The 17,979-nt window shown below is 36.7% G+C and overlaps 1 protein-coding gene and 1 pseudogene across 1 annotated transcript; one reads left to right on the forward strand and one right to left on the reverse strand.

Moving 5' to 3' along the window:
- Positions 1 to 11,197: 11,197 nt before the first annotated feature.
- Positions 11,198 to 12,106, forward strand: LOC139823612 (putative nuclease HARBI1; annotated as a pseudogene).
- A 600-nt stretch (positions 12,107 to 12,706) lies between these two features.
- LOC139823579 (uncharacterized) lies at positions 12,707 to 14,665 on the reverse strand. Its single transcript, XM_071796111.1, has 7 exons — positions 14,419 to 14,665; positions 14,066 to 14,198; positions 13,872 to 13,979; positions 13,603 to 13,791; positions 13,189 to 13,357; positions 13,026 to 13,099; positions 12,707 to 12,948 (listed from the first exon to the last, which is right to left on the reverse strand). Exons 1-7 carry the CDS (start codon positions 14,455 to 14,457, stop codon positions 12,707 to 12,709), a joined length of 954 nt encoding a protein of 317 aa, XP_071652212.1. The 5' UTR covers positions 14,458 to 14,665.
- Between the last annotated feature and the right edge of the window lie 3,314 nt (positions 14,666 to 17,979).

Raw genomic sequence — 17,979 nt, forward strand, 5'->3', positions numbered from 1 at the left:
TTGCTTTGCAAAAAAGATATGTAGTTGCATATGTAGTTACAAATTGCATAATTTTCTTTCGTAAAACAACAATGTGTTTTCTTTACACCAATTGATTTATCTTATTATTATGTATATAAAAGTGTTAAGATACAGTTATCGATAAATGAATAGTTTACAAAATATTTCATATTTCATGTTAAAATATACCAGAATAAAATATAAAATATCTCGTAAACTATTAATTTTTCAGTAACTGTACCTTAACACTTTTATGTACAGAATAATAAGACAAATCAATTGGTGTAAAGCGAACACACTGTTGCTTTACAAAAAAAATTATGCAATTTGTAATATGCAACTACATATCTTTTTTGCAAAGCAACAATATATTTTCTTTACACTAATTAATTTATCTTATTATTCTGAACATAAAAGTGTTAAGGTACAGTTACCGAAAAATGAATAATTTATGAGATATTTTATATTTTACATTAAAATGTGTCATAATAAAATTTAAAATATCTCGTAAACTCTTCATTTTTTTATAACTTTACCTTAATACTTTTATATGCAGAATAATTAGAAAAATCCTATTAGGTAAAAAAATCATACAATTCTATTAAAAAAATGAAGTTGACCTTTGCATCTCTTCCACATCTCCACTCACAAGAAAACTATTGACCTCAGATTATGTCCCTCTTGAAATCAAGCAAAATTAGTCTGATGCATTTATTTCTATTTCACCAAAAGCATGCAAGTTATTCAGATAGCCTGTTTTAAATGTCTCATTCTGTATTTTATTCTAATAAATTAACATAAACATAAATACATACCTATTTCAGATATTGTAGTGCTTTCCAATCCGTCACAATTTGGTTGAGTACATAAACGAAATCCTTGAATTGTAATATCCTTTTCGATTTGATCGATATTATTTTCTAATAATGTTTCCAGTTTAACCTGCACCAGTGGTAATGTTTTTATTCTCTGAGGACAACCTTTTTCACATTTGGATATTTCCTTGAATGATACATAGTTCTGAAACAAATTTCTACACAAATAGTTAATTGTTACTTCACAATTAATAAGGATACAATTATTTGGTAATATTTTGCTTAAAAATATTTCTTTTAAAATCATTGCACGAAGTCTATACGATGATCTTTTTGTACCGTGTGATACCATTTCATTAATTAATTCGAAAAATTTAAAATCTGTTTCATTATATACTAGATCTTTAATTGTCTTTGTATCAAACGCGGGCCGCGTTCGACCTGTGGTCGCAGCATTCGGCATTGACGTTCGAACGCTCCGAAACGAATCCTGACATTATAATATCTTGGCGACGCCTACGTCACTATAACACGAATATCAAGGTAAACGGATCAATTTGCTCGGACAGCTTCGACGGTCCCGGTAACGTGCTCGCCCCACACGTCTCTCCCGACGGACGAAGCGGGGTTCGCCTCCGAAGTGCACGTCGACAGGGACGAGCTGTGGCACATTTACATCAATAAACACCTCGCGGATAGGTTCTCCCTGCATTACACGCTAACGCACGAGATCGGTTACCCTCTCGGATTGTTGCACAATAGACGCAAAACATCGGTGATGTTCGCGTTTACGCCCGACAAGCAGTATCCGGTCAAGCTCGACCAAAACGACATTGCCAATATTCAACGTTTGTACGGTGAAAAAATTACGAACGAGCCCCCGCAGACGCCGGCGACGGCGCCGCCGCCGCCAATGCCGGACCTGTGCAGCCTCGATCGCGTGAACGGGATATTGATTTTGGAAAATCGCATGTACATCTTGTACAAGCGTTACGTTTGGTCGATCGATCTGGACGGTAGAACGTACAACGGGCCTTTAGCCCTTTTGCATCACATGAGCTTTTTTCACGACAATTACACGCGCGTGACCGCCGCCTATCAATCCCCGTCCGGCGATCTCGTGGTGTTCGTAGATAATTTGATATACTTGGTTCAATATCCGGAATTTAGTCTGCGGCCAAGTTGGCCGAAGACCTTGCAAAAACTCGGATTTCCCGAAAAAACGATAATCAACGAAGCGGTGAACACCCACAGAGGACGTTCCTTCGTGGTGTTCAACGGTAACTCGGTGGGTGAGATAGACAAATGCGACAAGGACAAGAGAGTCGCCAAATTTACGCCTCTCGAGGCGACGTTTCCCGGAATACCGACCGGCGTGACGTCGATCTTCCGCTACGTCGACGGCAATCTGTACTTCACCGCTCGGATGCAGTTCTACAAATTTAACGAATTTACGAGGACCGTCTCGTCGGCTGGTAAATTCGATCTGTGGATGCTAAATATCGTCTGCACTAAGGCCGAACTGTTGCAGCAGTTGCACGATCTCCTCGATCAAATCGTACGCCTCAAAGATGATTTAACGTCACCGGCGAGCGATTATTCGAACGATGACGACAACGGCGTTCGGCTTTCCGATCGCCGTATCCGCCAAAGGAAATAGAGGACCGCGCAAATTTCCCACACCACGCCAAGCCACACCACACATCGCGCGACATAAGTAAGAACTTTTCTACTTATACAGATGTGTCCCCCCTAAAGCATCAGTATCGCATCGCCAGCCGAATACGACGCGTCGGAAAAAATCAGAAACAAACGGTTACTGCAGCGCGCGTGCGAAATGTTCTCGACGTTGACCGATCGACCCGCGCCGAAGGGTATTTTCCCTCGCGAGGCGGATTTGGAGGTGAACGACAACGGCAATAAAATACGAAGGATCGATCTGACGGACGATCATCATCATCGGGAGTCGCGTTCCAGCTCGCACCCTCTCACCGACATGCCCGTCGAATTGCCCGCAGTGCGCGTCCTGACGACGCGTTATCTGCTGACGACGACTGGCTACAAGTACATAGTCATAGGTATCACGATCAAGTCACCATGGTACAGCACAAACACCACGCCTTCGTACGTGGATATCGCCCTGGGAGATAAACAAGGCAGGGAGGTCTCCCTGTCGCTCGACATGTGGAAAGGACTGGTCGAGCGCAAACGCGACTAATTGTCGTCCATGCAATCCATCCTCGATGGAACCCGCCCCCCCCCCCTCATATCGATCGGAGGAATGACGCTACAATTCGGATTGATCAACAACCTGTCGATCTTACGTATGGAGCTACCCAACGCGGCTCGCGTGGCGATGGCGCTCAAAACCCTGCTCACGTTGTACGATCTCCAATTTTGCGTCGATCGCATCGTCTCGGCGCTGAGCACGGCGACCGAGGAGGTCGACGCGAAGTTTTCGCGCTATCGGGAGATAGCCGCCAACGCGATCAAAGTGGAAACTTTGGCTCAGACTGCGATAATGAAGAGCGAATTCTTCGATCCTAACAACATCGTCGACTGCGAGATCATCGCGTTCTGTTTCCGATTCTAATAATGTCGCGACGCGCGTCTACAAATATATATTTATACGCGCGAAATAATGTAAACGCACGTCGACGTGCGTGTATTTTTTCAAAAAAAAAAAAACTACGTATCTCATCTGTGCGCTCTCTCTTTCTTTTTTCCCTTTTTTCCCAGATCCGTATACCTATCTCTACACGACTACGCTTACCCCCGAAATCGCGGCGATCACGTCGTCCGCGATACGCGGGGAAAGATCAGAATGACCTTCGGACCGAGAAAAAACAATATCGAAGAAGAGTGACCGCGATCCGCGAATGGAACGAACTTGAACGCATTTTTCGCGCACTCACTCGCACCAACGCCGCGCGGGACGTCGACAGGAACGACCTCAAACGAGTTCGAACGAGTTCGGGCGAGTTCGGACGCGCCCGGACGCGCGCGAGTGAAAAAAATTAGATCGCGATTTCCAAAACGGTCGATAACGGCAGGAGCGCCGCTCCGAGCGCCCCCTCAGAACGCCCGCGTCCCCGCATCGAGCCCTGTTGGCGACCCTGCGGCGCGATATTCCTAATTACCCGCTTAGGGAATTTACGTCCTACAAGGTCCCCACAAATACCAGTAAACAGCCGTCCCCTCGCGTCGCGCTCCCCTTCTCGCCCGGCAAATATTAGTAAGTCGCCTAGGGACTTTTCCCCCCGCGACACCCCCCCACCGATGACCCTTAACACCGTCCCTCGACCCCCTCGCTTACCGCTTACGGCGTTCCCCCCGCGTCAGCGAGGCACCCCCTGACCCCACTAACCGCAAGCGCATGCCCGAGTGTAAAAGTGGCTGTTACCCTTTTACTTATACTGTTTACCCAAATACAAATATATTGTTAAATTTATTTTATATTCACGTAAAATTAATTGCAAATATTATTTTTATGAATAAAAATAGCAAAACGGCGTGCCACATAAGAGCCTACTTTTCGTTCTTTGCCATCAACCATACAAGTAAAAAGAAAATAAATACATAACATATTTACATATAAGACGTATATAATAGACTGAGCATTCTCATAAGACAGTCTTGCGGCAAGATGTTAAGGACAGGACAAATCTGCTTGTCTTGTCAATGCCGCTTTCCTTTTTTATTATTTGTGACGGATAAAATTTAAACATTTTATTAATTTCAATTTATTTTGTATTATTTGAATCTTATCATCTTATCATATCCCAAAGAACCTGAAATAACTAAAACCGTAATAAAAAATGTAACATTTATCTAATATTGTAATGTCGAAGCGTAATACTTGACATTGCGACTAATCTAAGTCGAAATTGGTGCAGTTATTATACTCAAGATGTCGATATTAAATCCGTAAAAATATCACAAGTCCAAAGTAAAAATTTCCACAGTCTATTTGTCAGATTCTTCAATCACACACATATGCACGCATCGCACAATCCATTCAATTCCTTTTTTCTTTATGTCAACTACATTTTACAAGTCTGTCAAGAGACGATTCAATTTTGACAATACATTTTTAAATTTGGAAGACCAATGTTAAATTAGCGGTAGATTTGCTCGTATTTTTAGTCGTAACAAATCCTATTCCGCCTTTTTCAACGGTAACTTGATTTATCTCAATTTATTTAACAAGTTTGTATTACAATTTATTAGTCTTGGACTGGTTTAAAAATTTCAACACATTTACACGTATGTGGCCGCTATGCCACTTTCGTTCGGGCGTCGCGTGCCCTTCGCAGAGGAGATGCCGTAGCGTGAGAAGGATCGTCGAGTGAGCTGAGAGACAGATGTATATAATAAATAGGTCGTTTATTCTATTGTCCTATATAACATATGTTGGTGTGTCAGTGTGCTGAAGGAGGCCCTGAGAAGAGCCGTGGAGGCGGCCCTGAAAAAGGCCGTTTGGGTTTTTCTTGTGCTGTGGCCCTGAGAAGAGCCGATGGGTTTCTTCTTCTCCTACTCTCGGAGGCGCTCACGCCAGATGATGCGTTTTAGTCCTACGGAAGGAGCTGTATTTCCGCCAAGCCGGCGGTGTCCCCGGTGGAGTGTGGGACTGCTCCGTCTCCTCTGTCTGTGTGGACTCCGACGCTAGTGCCGGTGTCTCGTCGGTCTGCGTCTCTTGTGAGGAGGTGATTTCCTACTCCTGGTCGGTTTGTACCTCCTGAGTGTCGCGTGGAGGCTGGTGTTGCACGCCTCGGTGCACGCGCGCCGGAGGGATGGTCTGCGTTCCCTGATGTGCCCGCTCGGTAGGTGATGGCGGCAGAGGCGACAGGAGTGGAGGCACCGTCCACGACAGTCGAGGGGAAGTGTAGCGCCGGACTCTCACGTCCCACGTTGAGATGAGTGTGCGTGGAGGACGAGTCAGTCGCACCGGCGAGAGCTGGAGCGGGACGAGCTTCCACGTGTGGCCTGGACGGTAGTCCAGGGGCCGCTGAGGGTGTCTCGGTGGCGGCAGGCGAAGTGGCGCAGCTCGTCTCTGTGGTGGCCGTAGCTTCGGCGGCGGCAAAGTGACGGCAAGATGTAATGATTCTTATCCAAAAGACTTCTCCTGATCTTGGCTGGGAGCCTGAGAGCAGTCGAAAGCTGCCTAGGCCGTCGCCGTGTGGCCTTTTATTCTTCCCTGACTGGAAATGAAACGCGAGAAAGTCTGCCACCTGTTGGCGGCCTTCTCGTATAGCTTCGCGGGCCGCAGTCTGGCCCACGCGCTCGGCGCGTGATCGGTTGGCGCGCGCGCGGCGCGCGTACCGTTCCGATTGTGTGGTCGGGAGACCGCCACACGTATCTTTACTTGGAAAAATATCTCATTGTCCTTCAGTTAATTATACATATATACATATAATATATATGTATTATATGTATATTTAATATATACAGGGTGTTAGAAATAAAAGTATACATCCGAATAGGGGGGAGGGTAGCTTACGATAATTCCTTCGCGTAAACGGGATTTTGTAGTAACTTACGATAATTTACTCCACGTAAACGAGTGAATTATCATAAGTTACTACAGAAGTAACGCTCGCGTAAACGTAGTAACAGGTAGCACACGTATTGCATAGGCATTGCCGTAGCGTCTTATGCCTTAGATAATATTAATTAGTTTAGTTCGAATTATGTGTAATAGAAATATTTAATTTTAGTAAATTTAATTATTTTGCATGTCAAAGTTTACGAGGTTTACAAAGCTTTACTTTAACACTTTTGTTTATGTTAGAATAACTTTAATGGTGCGTGTCCACCTGCGAGTAAAACTCTCGAGAGTAGCTCTTGAGATTGATTCTCGCAAATGGACATATTCCTGGAGAGTAAAAAGAGAGAGAGAGAGAGAGATAGAGAGAGAGAGATACTCTCGAGAGTCTCTCTCTCTTTCTCTCTTTTTGCTCTGGAGAGTTCTTCACCGCAGGTGGACACGCACCATAACGGAGAATGAATCGCAGCTCTCGGCGAGCGAACTTGTCAAGACCTACTCGCAAATCGACACGACGTTATTTTACTCTCGGAGATCAGCTCGCCAAGCTCGAACGCTGTTCGTATTTTGAGAGCTACATGTTGAGAGTAAAAACCGAGATGGCAAAAGTTTGTTCCTTTGATGACACAAAGGAACTTATTGAATAATGCGGAAATCATGAACTATTGTAGAATACTACCGACAGAAATAAAAAAAATTTTAAATTTTCATGTTCTGCAAATAAAGTGCGAAAAAAATTCATAATTTAAAGAATTAGATAAGAATATTTTTAATACATTCTCTAATTACTTGGTCAATAATTAGTTACACTTTAGTTTTACATACTTTGCACGTTTTAGTTACAGTGCTGAAATTAAATACATTTTTACATCGCGAATTAAGTACATTTAAAAAAAAGAAAATAAAATTATTAAATTTTTATTAATATAGAGATATTCTCGAGAGTTTTAAGGTGCGTGTCCACCTGCGAGTAAAACTCTCGAGAGTAGCTCTCGAGATTGATTTTAACACTGTCCATTTGAGAGTAATTTTTCTGACATTGTACTCTCGCGAGAAGCATCTCGTGAGAATCCAGAGAGTATTCTTTCGGAGAGTTCTCTCAAAACCGTGTCCACTTACGTACTCTTTTAGTCGATCTCTGAGAGTGGTGACATCATAATGTCTCGTAAACGAAGAAACTTGCGGCTACTATAGTGGCTAGTATTATTTTAAAAAGAAAAAGGGTGTTAAATAACAACAAAAAGACCTTCTGGGTCAAGCAATGGATTGATCGCAGGTGCCGGATCTGCTCTAATTAGAGAGCTTAAGATTGAAGACTCCCAACAATTAAAAGTTTCTGCAGACTTACTAGTTGTAAAGTGAAATACATAGTGCGATATTATTATTTAGTTTTCAGTTTGCGAAATACCTTGATATTAGATTTTTATATGTAAATATTTATTTTTTTTTTTAATGTAACTCATTCGCGATGTAAAAATGTATTTAATTTCAGCACTGTAACTAAAACGTGCAAACTATGTAAAACTAAAGTGTAACTAATTTATTGACCAAGTAATTAGAGAATGTATTTAAAATATTCTTACATAATTCTTTAAATTATAAATTTTTTCGCACTTTATTCGCAGAACATAAAAATTTAAAATTTTTTTTATTTCTGTCACAGTAGTTATAAAGTATCGTATTCCACAATAGTTCATGATTTTCGCATTGTTCAATAAATTCCTTTGTGTCATCAAAGAAACAAACTTTTGCCATCTCGGTTTTTACTCTCAACATGTAGCTCTCAAAATACGAACAGCGTTCGAGCTTGGCGAGCTGATCTCCGAGAGTAAAATAACGTCGTGTCGATTTGCGAGTAGGTCTTGACAAGTTCGCTCGCCGAGAGCTGCGATTCATTCTCCGTTAGGTACTCTCCAGAAATACCTATGTCCATTTGCGAGAATCAATCTCGAAAGCTATTACTCTCGAGAGTTTTACTCTCAGGTGGACACGCACCATAAGACGTTTTATTTTTTAAAAAATAATTGTATTAAAAGAACTCAAAATAATTAATTTCTACATGACATACGCATAAAATGTTAAGTTATCACGTTGACATAAATGTAAAATATGAAAATGTTAAGAAAATAATAACACAGTTGTTGTATGTGTATTTTACATTAAAGTAATAATTAAATTTTAGTAATACAAGGAAATTTTAACGTATACACACGATTTTTTATTGCGTACGTGCCGCGTAACGCAACATTCTCGTACGTAATTTCTATACATAAGGCGTAAAATACTACGGCAATGTACGTGCGCTGGCTCTTAGCCTCTCGCTTTTTCGATGGCAGGAAAATGATACGCTATCATTTCCACACCACCTTGCGGTAGATAGCTTGGTGCGTTTTTTTTTATAGTGGTTTCCCCGGTAGGCCTAATCCACTATCATTATTTAATGCAAAATTTTTTCGAAGTGCCGTCCTCTCTTTCGTATGCAGAGTTCGGCCCTTCGTACAATATTGCGCGTCGCACGGTGCGCCATGTCCGGCGTAATAGTATTGAGGGCCGCAACAATAGCTTCACGTACCTCGTTTTCTCCACCATTACGCCGCTGCTCGATTAGACTTTTTATATGACCCCATACAAAAAATCTAATACATTTAAATTTGGCGACCGTGCCGGCCAGGCGATTGGGCCACCACGACCCATCCACCTATCCAAAAAACGCGCGTCTAATATTTCGCGCATTTGACGACTAAAATGAGCCGGAGCTCCGTCGTGCTGAAAAGTTAGCTGCGCCCGTACGCGAAGGGGCACATCCGCGAGAAGAACTGGCAATTCATTCTCAATAAAATTGGCATAAATATTGTTAGTTAAACGCGGTGGGAGGAAATATGGACCGATCTGGAAATAATGAATAAAAATGTTTCTTCAATTAAACAACAAGAGAAAATTGCTTTCTTTCTACTTTTACTTATCACTTGATTCCCGATTACTCCCGCCCATACGTTTATGAACCAGCGATATTGAAAATTACCCTCACGGACGACGTGCGGGTTTTCATCCGACCAATAAACGAAATTCCGGGAATTAAATACGCCGTTTGGTGTAAACGTCGCTTCGTCGGTCCACAGATTGTTATCCGGGAAAGATAAATTCCGTCGGCATTGCGCGAGGAACCCTACGTATGTTTTTTTTCCACAGTTTCTAATTATTGTACACTCAAATTACCGCGAATATAAAAAGTTGATAATGACAATACAAGACAAAAGTATATCCGTGGTTCTAGATCTCGCGCTAAAAACTGTTGCACCCGCTGGTAGTGGTACGGATGCAAATCATTCTCTCGTAAAGTGCGATGCACCTTGTACCGAGAGATGAAACTCGCATGGCACGCTGTTGTTCGGATTTTTATAAAATGCGTCGACTATTCTCTCTTCGTCTCGAACACGACGACGCACTGGTATGTCTCTTCTGTTATGCACAAGACAACCTGTCTCACGCAATTTTTGCACAACACGATAAATAGTATAATGTGTTTAATGCACACGCCCGGGAAATCGTTCCGCATATGGGGCATTCCATGCGGTGATCCACCCTAAAAATTTTTTTTTTTGATCGTGCTAAAATTTGCACAGTCTATTGCCCTATTGACCATAATTATCCACACCAATTTTTTAGACATTTGTCCAACGCGTTGTCTACTTACAGGGGTTTAAAGTTTCGGTGTTGAGGCCGTCATGTTAAACTTCACACATCGATAATTTGTGGTAAACATTACCGATTTTAAAGAATGACCAGTGATTTTTTAAGTATTTTTTATACACTTTCATCGTTTCCTGACTTACTCGGTTAGGCGGAGCGCGTGCCCCGAGGGCTTCGTGCCCCGGCGGTCACGGTGTTCTAGAGCCAAGCGTGTCAGAGTGGCGTGAGGCCTCGCGGCCGATCGCCATTAAAGGTGCCTTTTCATGCTGACGCTCGACGCTCATTTTCAGCGTCAAAATAGGTCACGTGATCAAAATTGACGTGACCACACTAGATGGTCGGTTGACGCCAGCGTCAACAACAAGAAGTTCGATTTTTCCAACTTCAAGCGTCAAGCCGTGTATATGCGTGTATCAGTAGGATATTACCAGTTAGGTTAGGTAACTCAATAATCTTACAAATAACTAAAAATTAATACATTTGTAATTATTGTATTGGAAAATGAACGTTTGCGCATATAAGTATTATTTATGGCAACATGATTGTTTAAAAATAATTAACAAACAAAAAAGAGAAAAAAGAAAAAAAAATTGTTGCTGCACTTTTAATAATTTTATTGGAAAATGAGCAATATAAACAAGTATATTCGAAGAAACGGTTCTGGGTGAATCCATTACTTGAAGAACGAAAAAGGCATGGTTTCTACCATTCGTTATTTCCAATAGTTTCATTAGATAGTTCTATATTCCTTAACTATTTTCGTATGACACGTGTACAATTTGAGGAATTACTAATTATGGTGGGACCTATAATTTCTAAACAAAATTTATGCAGAGAACCAATTTCAACAGCAGAACGATTATCAATTACTTTGAGGTAAAACATTTTTATACAATAAATATCTTTGTTGTTACAATAATTTATTTATTTAAATAATTTTAATATTTTTTAATAATTAATTAATAATGTACTTGTAACTTAAATTAATCTATATATTTTAGATATTTAGCTTCTGGTGATTCGATGACTTCTTTACATTATCAATATTTAATTGGATTGATTACTGTGAGTAATATTATATCAGAAACATGTCAAGCAATATGGAATTGTCTTCAACCAGAAGTTTTACCATCAAATATTGACAAAAATGAATGGTTACGTATTGCAAAAAAATTCGAGGATCTGTGGAATTTTAATCATTGCATAGGAGCAATTGACGGGAAACATATAGTAATTCAGGTATATGAAAAATTTTATTATATATGTATTTTTTTAATTTTGTTGTGTAATAATGAAAAAACATTTTCAATTATTTATTTTAGTGTCCTGCTAATGCTGGTTCCTCTTATTATAATTATAAAATTGTCACAGTATTGTGCTTTTAGCTATTTGTGATGCTAAATATAGATTTACTTTTGTTGATATTGGTGCATATGGACGACGAAGTGATGGTGGAATCTTCAGAGATTCCTTAATAGGACAAAAATTCATAAATAAAGAGATGAACTTGCCAGAATGGGAACCTTTGTCATTTGAAGGAGTTGATATGCCTTACGTATTAATAGGAGATGAAGCCTTTCCTTTATCAGAATATTTAATGCGACCTTATCCAGGGAAAAGTCTTAATGAAGACAGAATTATCTATAATTATCGTTTAAGTAGAGCAAGGCGAATAATTGAAAATACATTTGGTATACTCAGTAGCCAATGGAGGATTTTGAGAAGACATATTGATTGCAAAATAGATAAAACTGCGACACTCATTCAAGCTCTTGTGTGTTTACATAATTGGCTTCGAATAAACTATGAAGATTCTGAATATGTACTTGAAACAATGGTAGATCGTGATGGACCTGAAGGATTTATTCCTGGTAGTTGGAGGCAAGATTTGTCTAACTACAGTGCATTAGTAGATATCACTAGATGCAGTACAAATAATAGTTCACGTACAGCTATCAAAATACGTAATGAATTTTGTCATTATTTTAACAGTGAAGGTGCTGTGCCATGGCAGTTTGACCAGTGCTAAACAAATTTTAAAATTACCTATATATTAGTATGAAAATTTTTTATTCAGTTTATTACATGTATTGTGTTGTATTTATTAATTAGTGTGTATGCCTAACATAGTAAAAAATAAGAGATAAAAATAAAACTAAAATTCTTGGAGTTTTTAATACATACTTATATATAATTACATTCCACATTTATATAATGTAATATCACATTTGTAATCACATACTTATATCACTATATCATATAATATGTCGTAATATCACATTTGTAATCACACTTATGTATACTTATGTATAATGCTTATTTTTCCAGATCTTTTGCAGTCTCAAGTTAAAAAATAATTTAAAAAAATCAATTTATGTCAATATATTTTCTATGTAACACTTAACATATCTTATTTGAACAAACATAAAAAAATTATTTCTGTAATTCAATACTGTATCCATGTAATACGAATAGTAATAAAAAAAATTAATATTTTGTAATTCTAGAAATTGCACAGGCTGCATTACATAGAAATTAAACACCAAAAAATATGCAATGCCTGTTTAAATTCGATATTTTATCTATATTATATATGAGAAAAAAATATAATCTAAAAAAAATTATATAATATTGTCAAGTAATGGAAATATTAATGTTACTCTTTTAAGTAGTTGAAAGATAATTCTAAGTGATTCTGCATTGCTTCCATTTGCTTTTCTTGGGGTAATTTTTTTATTCTATGGCCTAACATAATTAGAAATGCATCAATTTCATCTACTTGTGGTGGAGGCGGTACTGATATTGTTGTTTCTTGGTTTGTACTAAGGGCATCAGCAATCCTTTCAAGAGCATTATCTGATAAATCGTTTTGTCTTTTTCTTTTTCGAGAAGATTTATCTAAAGATTATTTTTTGTTTATAAAAAATTATAATCGTATTAAATGTTAATTAACTAAAAAATTGTTGGAAACTTACTGAGAGATGTGTTATTTTCATTTCCAGAATTGGAAGCACACTCTACCACAGTGGAACACAAGTTTGAGGTAGTTCTAAATAAATAAATAAATATTAACTTTTTATAAACAATTAATGTAACCAATCTTAACGTGCATGTTCGTTTATATACGCAAACACTCACTGTTTTATCAAACATGAATCTCTTAAAAAATTCATAGCATCATAATGGTGCCATTTCTTTGAGCTTTTTTTTGCAGATCCGCTTGGTAAGTTTTCAGCTTGAATTATTTTTCTGTATGTATCATGTAAACTTTTAAATTTTTGTTTTGCCCCTTCAGCACTAATCTTATCTAAAAATAATGTTTGTCTTATTAAAACTAAAAGTTTTTGTTATTCCAAACAACTTAGATAAGACGTTTTAATCTTTTAAAAAATTTAGGCCGGTATTCATATTTAAGACCGTTTTAAGTACAATCTTAAAATGTCATTAACCAATCACAAAGCCGTATTAGCATCTTAAGACATTACTTAAGATGGTCTTAAAATAAGGACAGACTTATGTGAATACCGGTCTTAGATTAAGCGTGACACTCACTTCCCAATGCCAGTGATACCTCTTCCCATAATTTATTTGTAATTTTTGAATTTCTTTCCTGTATATTTAATTGAAAATTCCAAAGAGGTTCTCGAGCTCTTACTTCCAAAATTAATAATTCTTCATCATCAAAATTTAGACTCACTTTTTCGCGATTTTTTTTGTTAATTCTTTTATTAATGTTGACAGCTGTTATAATAAAAAAATTATTAACAAGTATCAATAGTATTAATAGTATCAACATTAAACAAATCATTGTTTATACTTACTTTTTTCGATTTCAAAATCATCTACACACTGTAAAACTTCATCATTATTACCATCATTATTACCATCATCATTACCATCATTACCATCACTTGAATTTTCCAGAAAATCTACAAGAATTTTTTTTTGAAGATAAATAAATACATAGTTATTAATTCATACAAATAATAGTTATTAATAATAAATTTCTATTTACTTGTCACAGGATGCAACTGTGATGTTTCTGCATCGTGATAAAAACGTTTATATCCTTTGAAGCATGGATGTTTTGAGATATCATTAAGATTAGTAATTTTGTCAAAACAAATACCACAAGTTTTGACATTAAGCTAAAAATGAAATTACTAATAAATATTCAAATTTATTTTTAATAGAAGTTTGAAAAATTGAACTTTATAGAATTTTTCGACTTTATAATTACTTATCCCAAGTATTTTTGCATTTCTGTTGAATAACGAATGTAATATATAATCGTATAAAATTTTATATAAAACAGATTAATATATAAACTTACGATTCATATATAAACTTATGATTAAATTAACTTACATTTTCAGAATTTATTGCGAATTCATCCCTGGAACACATTTTTTAGTTGTTTGTCAGTTACCTAACCTAACTGGTAATATCCTACTGATACACGCATATACACGGCTTGACGCTTGAAGTTGGAAAAATCGAACTTCTTGTTGTTGACGCTGGCGTCAACCGACCATCTAGTGTGGTCACGTCAATTTTGATCACGTGACCTATTTTGACGCTGAAAATGAGCGTCGAGCGTCAGCATGAAAAGGCACCTTAATACTCCCGCGTGATCCGATTCGAGGACTGCCAGGCGGGGAATTTGTCTAATTCTGTTGTATTATGTATGTTCATAAGTAATATTTTATTTCTTGCTTTTTGGACCACGACTAGAGAAAACTTTTTATAAATATGATATTTGTGCCATAATGAAAACCGGCCTATTTATATTTCCATTTATTTATTATTTTATTACTGTACCTATACTTTATATTCATCAATATTTTATACGTTTTTAGATGAATACTTACTCACAAGCTTGCAAGTGACTGCGTAAATTACAAGTCTTATTGTGATGTTTTATAAACTTCTCACACGTTTTGCACGTCGCATCTCCACCTTCTACGTCAAACTTGTTCCATATGTTTGACCTTATCTGATTTCTATGAATAAATTACACAGATATATTATGCATTATTAATAAAAAAAGGTTAATAATTGATATTTTACAACATTAATAATAAATTCAGATTTTTCTTTAAGATCGACATCTTCGATTTTAATAAAAAAAATGCCAAAAAAGCTATTACAGACATTGTTTTAAAAATTAGGGACCTTTGATCGCGTATAAAGCTGAGTCTAATCAACCAAATCTTAAAGAATTATATATGAAATAGGGGTAGAAAAGACTGAAAAATATAATAAAATTAGAAATAGATTGATATCTCCAAATTTGCGGAAATTAAAGCATAAACAAACATTTCTGAAAAAAATTAAAATTTTATTAAAAAAGAACCCCTTAATTATTAGCAATTTTTATTAATTCTATTATATTCTTCAGTTTTTTCTACCCCTATTTCATATATAATTCGTTAAGATTTGGTTGATTAGTTCTGGACTTATAGAAATTTTGGTAAATTTGGCACATACACACACACACACACACACACACACACACACACACACACACACACACACACACACACACATACATACAGACATTTTTTAAAATTGCAATTTTTGACGTTTTAGAACATTCTGAACACATTCAGAAAAACAAAAAAAAATTTTTTTTACGAAAACAAAGCTTTCTCTATGAGGAAGCAAAAGAAAATTTTGTCAACAAAAAAGTATATGAAGTCCAAGATGGAGAAATCACTCCTTAGTAAGTTACAACTCATTCTGTGTGCAAATTCATTATCCGTGCCGCCCGCGCCGTCGCGAGTTTCGTGGAACGTCGCGGCTCTTAGTTCCCGATGTATCGGTGCCCGCCGCGGGGCATAAAGTCACTTTTTGTGGCAAAAAATCGTTCGACGGCTGAATTCTCAACCGATTGCAATAATTTTTTTTTAAAATACGCGTTATTTACTGTACTATAGCGTAGACTTGCACATTTTTTGATATTACAATTTGTTAATAAACAAAAAATCAAAATTGTTGTATACTTTTTGACAAACATTTTTTGGTGTGTTCATAATTTCTTTAATCTTGATATAAGAGGGTTTTCTGGGTCGCTGATTAAGAAACCGCCAGTAAAACTTTAAAATTCAAAATGGCGGATCCAATATGGCGGCCGTGAACTAAAAATATAAGGACGAATTTCGTACAATTTAGTATACAGGGATAATTATTAAAGGCAATAATTATAATATTAAAAAAATAAAATTAAAATGTACAATTTATAGTTTTATAAGAGTATCTGCCAAATATTCGCGTTTAGCGTTACCTGTAACTAAGGACGTTGACCTAGCGAGCTTATTAGCGAGTTCCATTTTCGTTTCTTTTTGTTTTTTTTACTTTTGCTTCCTCATAGAGGAAGCTTTGTTTTCGTGATTTTCGTATATGAACCTTTGATTGTGTATAAAGTTGGATCTAGTCAACCAAATTTAAAAAAAATATATATGAAATAGGGGTAGAAGAAACCAACGAAGAGATTGGTTTTTGAGTTTTTTCTGCCAATATGTTCAGATTGTTGTAAAACGTCGAAATATCGCCTTAAAAAAAATGTCCGTATGTGTGTATGTATGTGTGTGTGTGTGTGTATGTGCACATTTGATGTTGTGGTTGCTCTAACTTCCGCAAATATTGAGATATCGGGCTGTTTTTTTTTTTAATCGATAGAGTATCGTTCAAGCCTTGAACGATACTCTATCGATTAAAAAAAAAAACAGCCCGATATCTCAATATTTACGAAAGTTAGAGCAACCACGGACATTTCTAAAAAAATTTAAAATTTTTTTAAAAAAGAACCCCTTGAAGTTCAAGGAAGGTTGGTATTGAATTTGGCAATGATCGGTAAAGGGGTTCTTTTTTAAAAAAATTTTAAATTTTTTTAGAAATGTCCGTGGTTGCTCTAACTTCCGCAAATATTGAGATATCGGGCTGTTTTTTTTTAATTGATAGTCTCGTTCAAGGAAGGTTGGTATTGAATTTGGCGATGATCGGTAAAAGGGTTCTTTTTTTAAAAAATTTTGAATTTTTTTAAAAATGTCCGTGGTTGCTCTAACTTCCGCAAATATTGAGATATCGACCTGTTTTTTTTTAATCGATAGAGTTAAAAGCCATTCTGTAATTTCGTTTAATTATAATTAATATTCACTTACTCTGTAAACAAATTCTTCTATATCCCTCTATCTTTCCCTCCGTCTTTCCTCTACGATAGCAATATCGTTATTAAATCTTAAATAATTATAAATATGCTTCTTCCAATAAACATTTACACTATTTTAAATAATTTATTAAAGACTTGTTTTATTTTCTAAAAATGTTTATAAAAAAAAATTTAACAATTTATTTAAATATTTTGTTAGAAAAATTTTAGTATAACATGTTTTCATGCATTTCCTTTTTTCTTTTTCGGTTTTCTTTCTTTTTCTTTTTCAGGTTCGTCTCCACTGTCATGTTTAAATTTTCGTTTTTCTTCCTCTTTCTGTTTTATTTCTTCCGCCATTTGAATATCTTTATATTCTATAAAATGACATAATTTATTACAGTAAATTCTTAGCGAAAATTCTGTCAGTGTATAAATCATGGCTTTTAATATTAATAGTTTAAAAATCCGCACACACGCGCGCGCACCACGCGCACACGCGTGTGTTGCGCTAATACATCGTTGAATTAATTAACCTTTAACAATGCATTAGCGCAACACGCCCGTGTTATTACAAACAATTCTAAAATTTTGTTATATTTAATATTCACTTACTTTTGTGAATTTTTTTCAAAAATCCACAATACACGATACGTTTTATCCATGATACGTTTTCATAATATTTTATCATGTTATCAATAAGTTCCTCGTCTTTTATCATCATTTCTATTAATGCTTCATTCCAACCGTCATCCAATACTAGAATTTTAAAAGATTAA

The sequence above is a fragment of the Temnothorax longispinosus genome, unplaced genomic scaffold, assembly GCF_030848805.1.
Source record: "Temnothorax longispinosus isolate EJ_2023e unplaced genomic scaffold, Tlon_JGU_v1 HiC_scaffold_14, whole genome shotgun sequence".
Lineage (NCBI taxonomy): Eukaryota > Metazoa > Arthropoda > Insecta > Hymenoptera > Formicidae > Temnothorax > Temnothorax longispinosus.

Coding starts and splice junctions, on each gene's coding strand:
- LOC139823579 (XM_071796111.1), bottom strand. CDS start 14,457: ATGTGTTCCAGGGATGAATTCGCAATAAATTCTGAAAAT. Junction 13,358..13,602: donor GGTATCACTGGCATTGGGAA/GTGAGTGTCACG, acceptor CATTATTTTTAG/ATAAGATTAGTGCTGAAGGG. Junction 12,949..13,025: donor TGAAAATAACACATCTCTCA/GTAAGTTTCCAA, acceptor AATAATCTTTAG/ATAAATCTTCTCGAAAAAGA.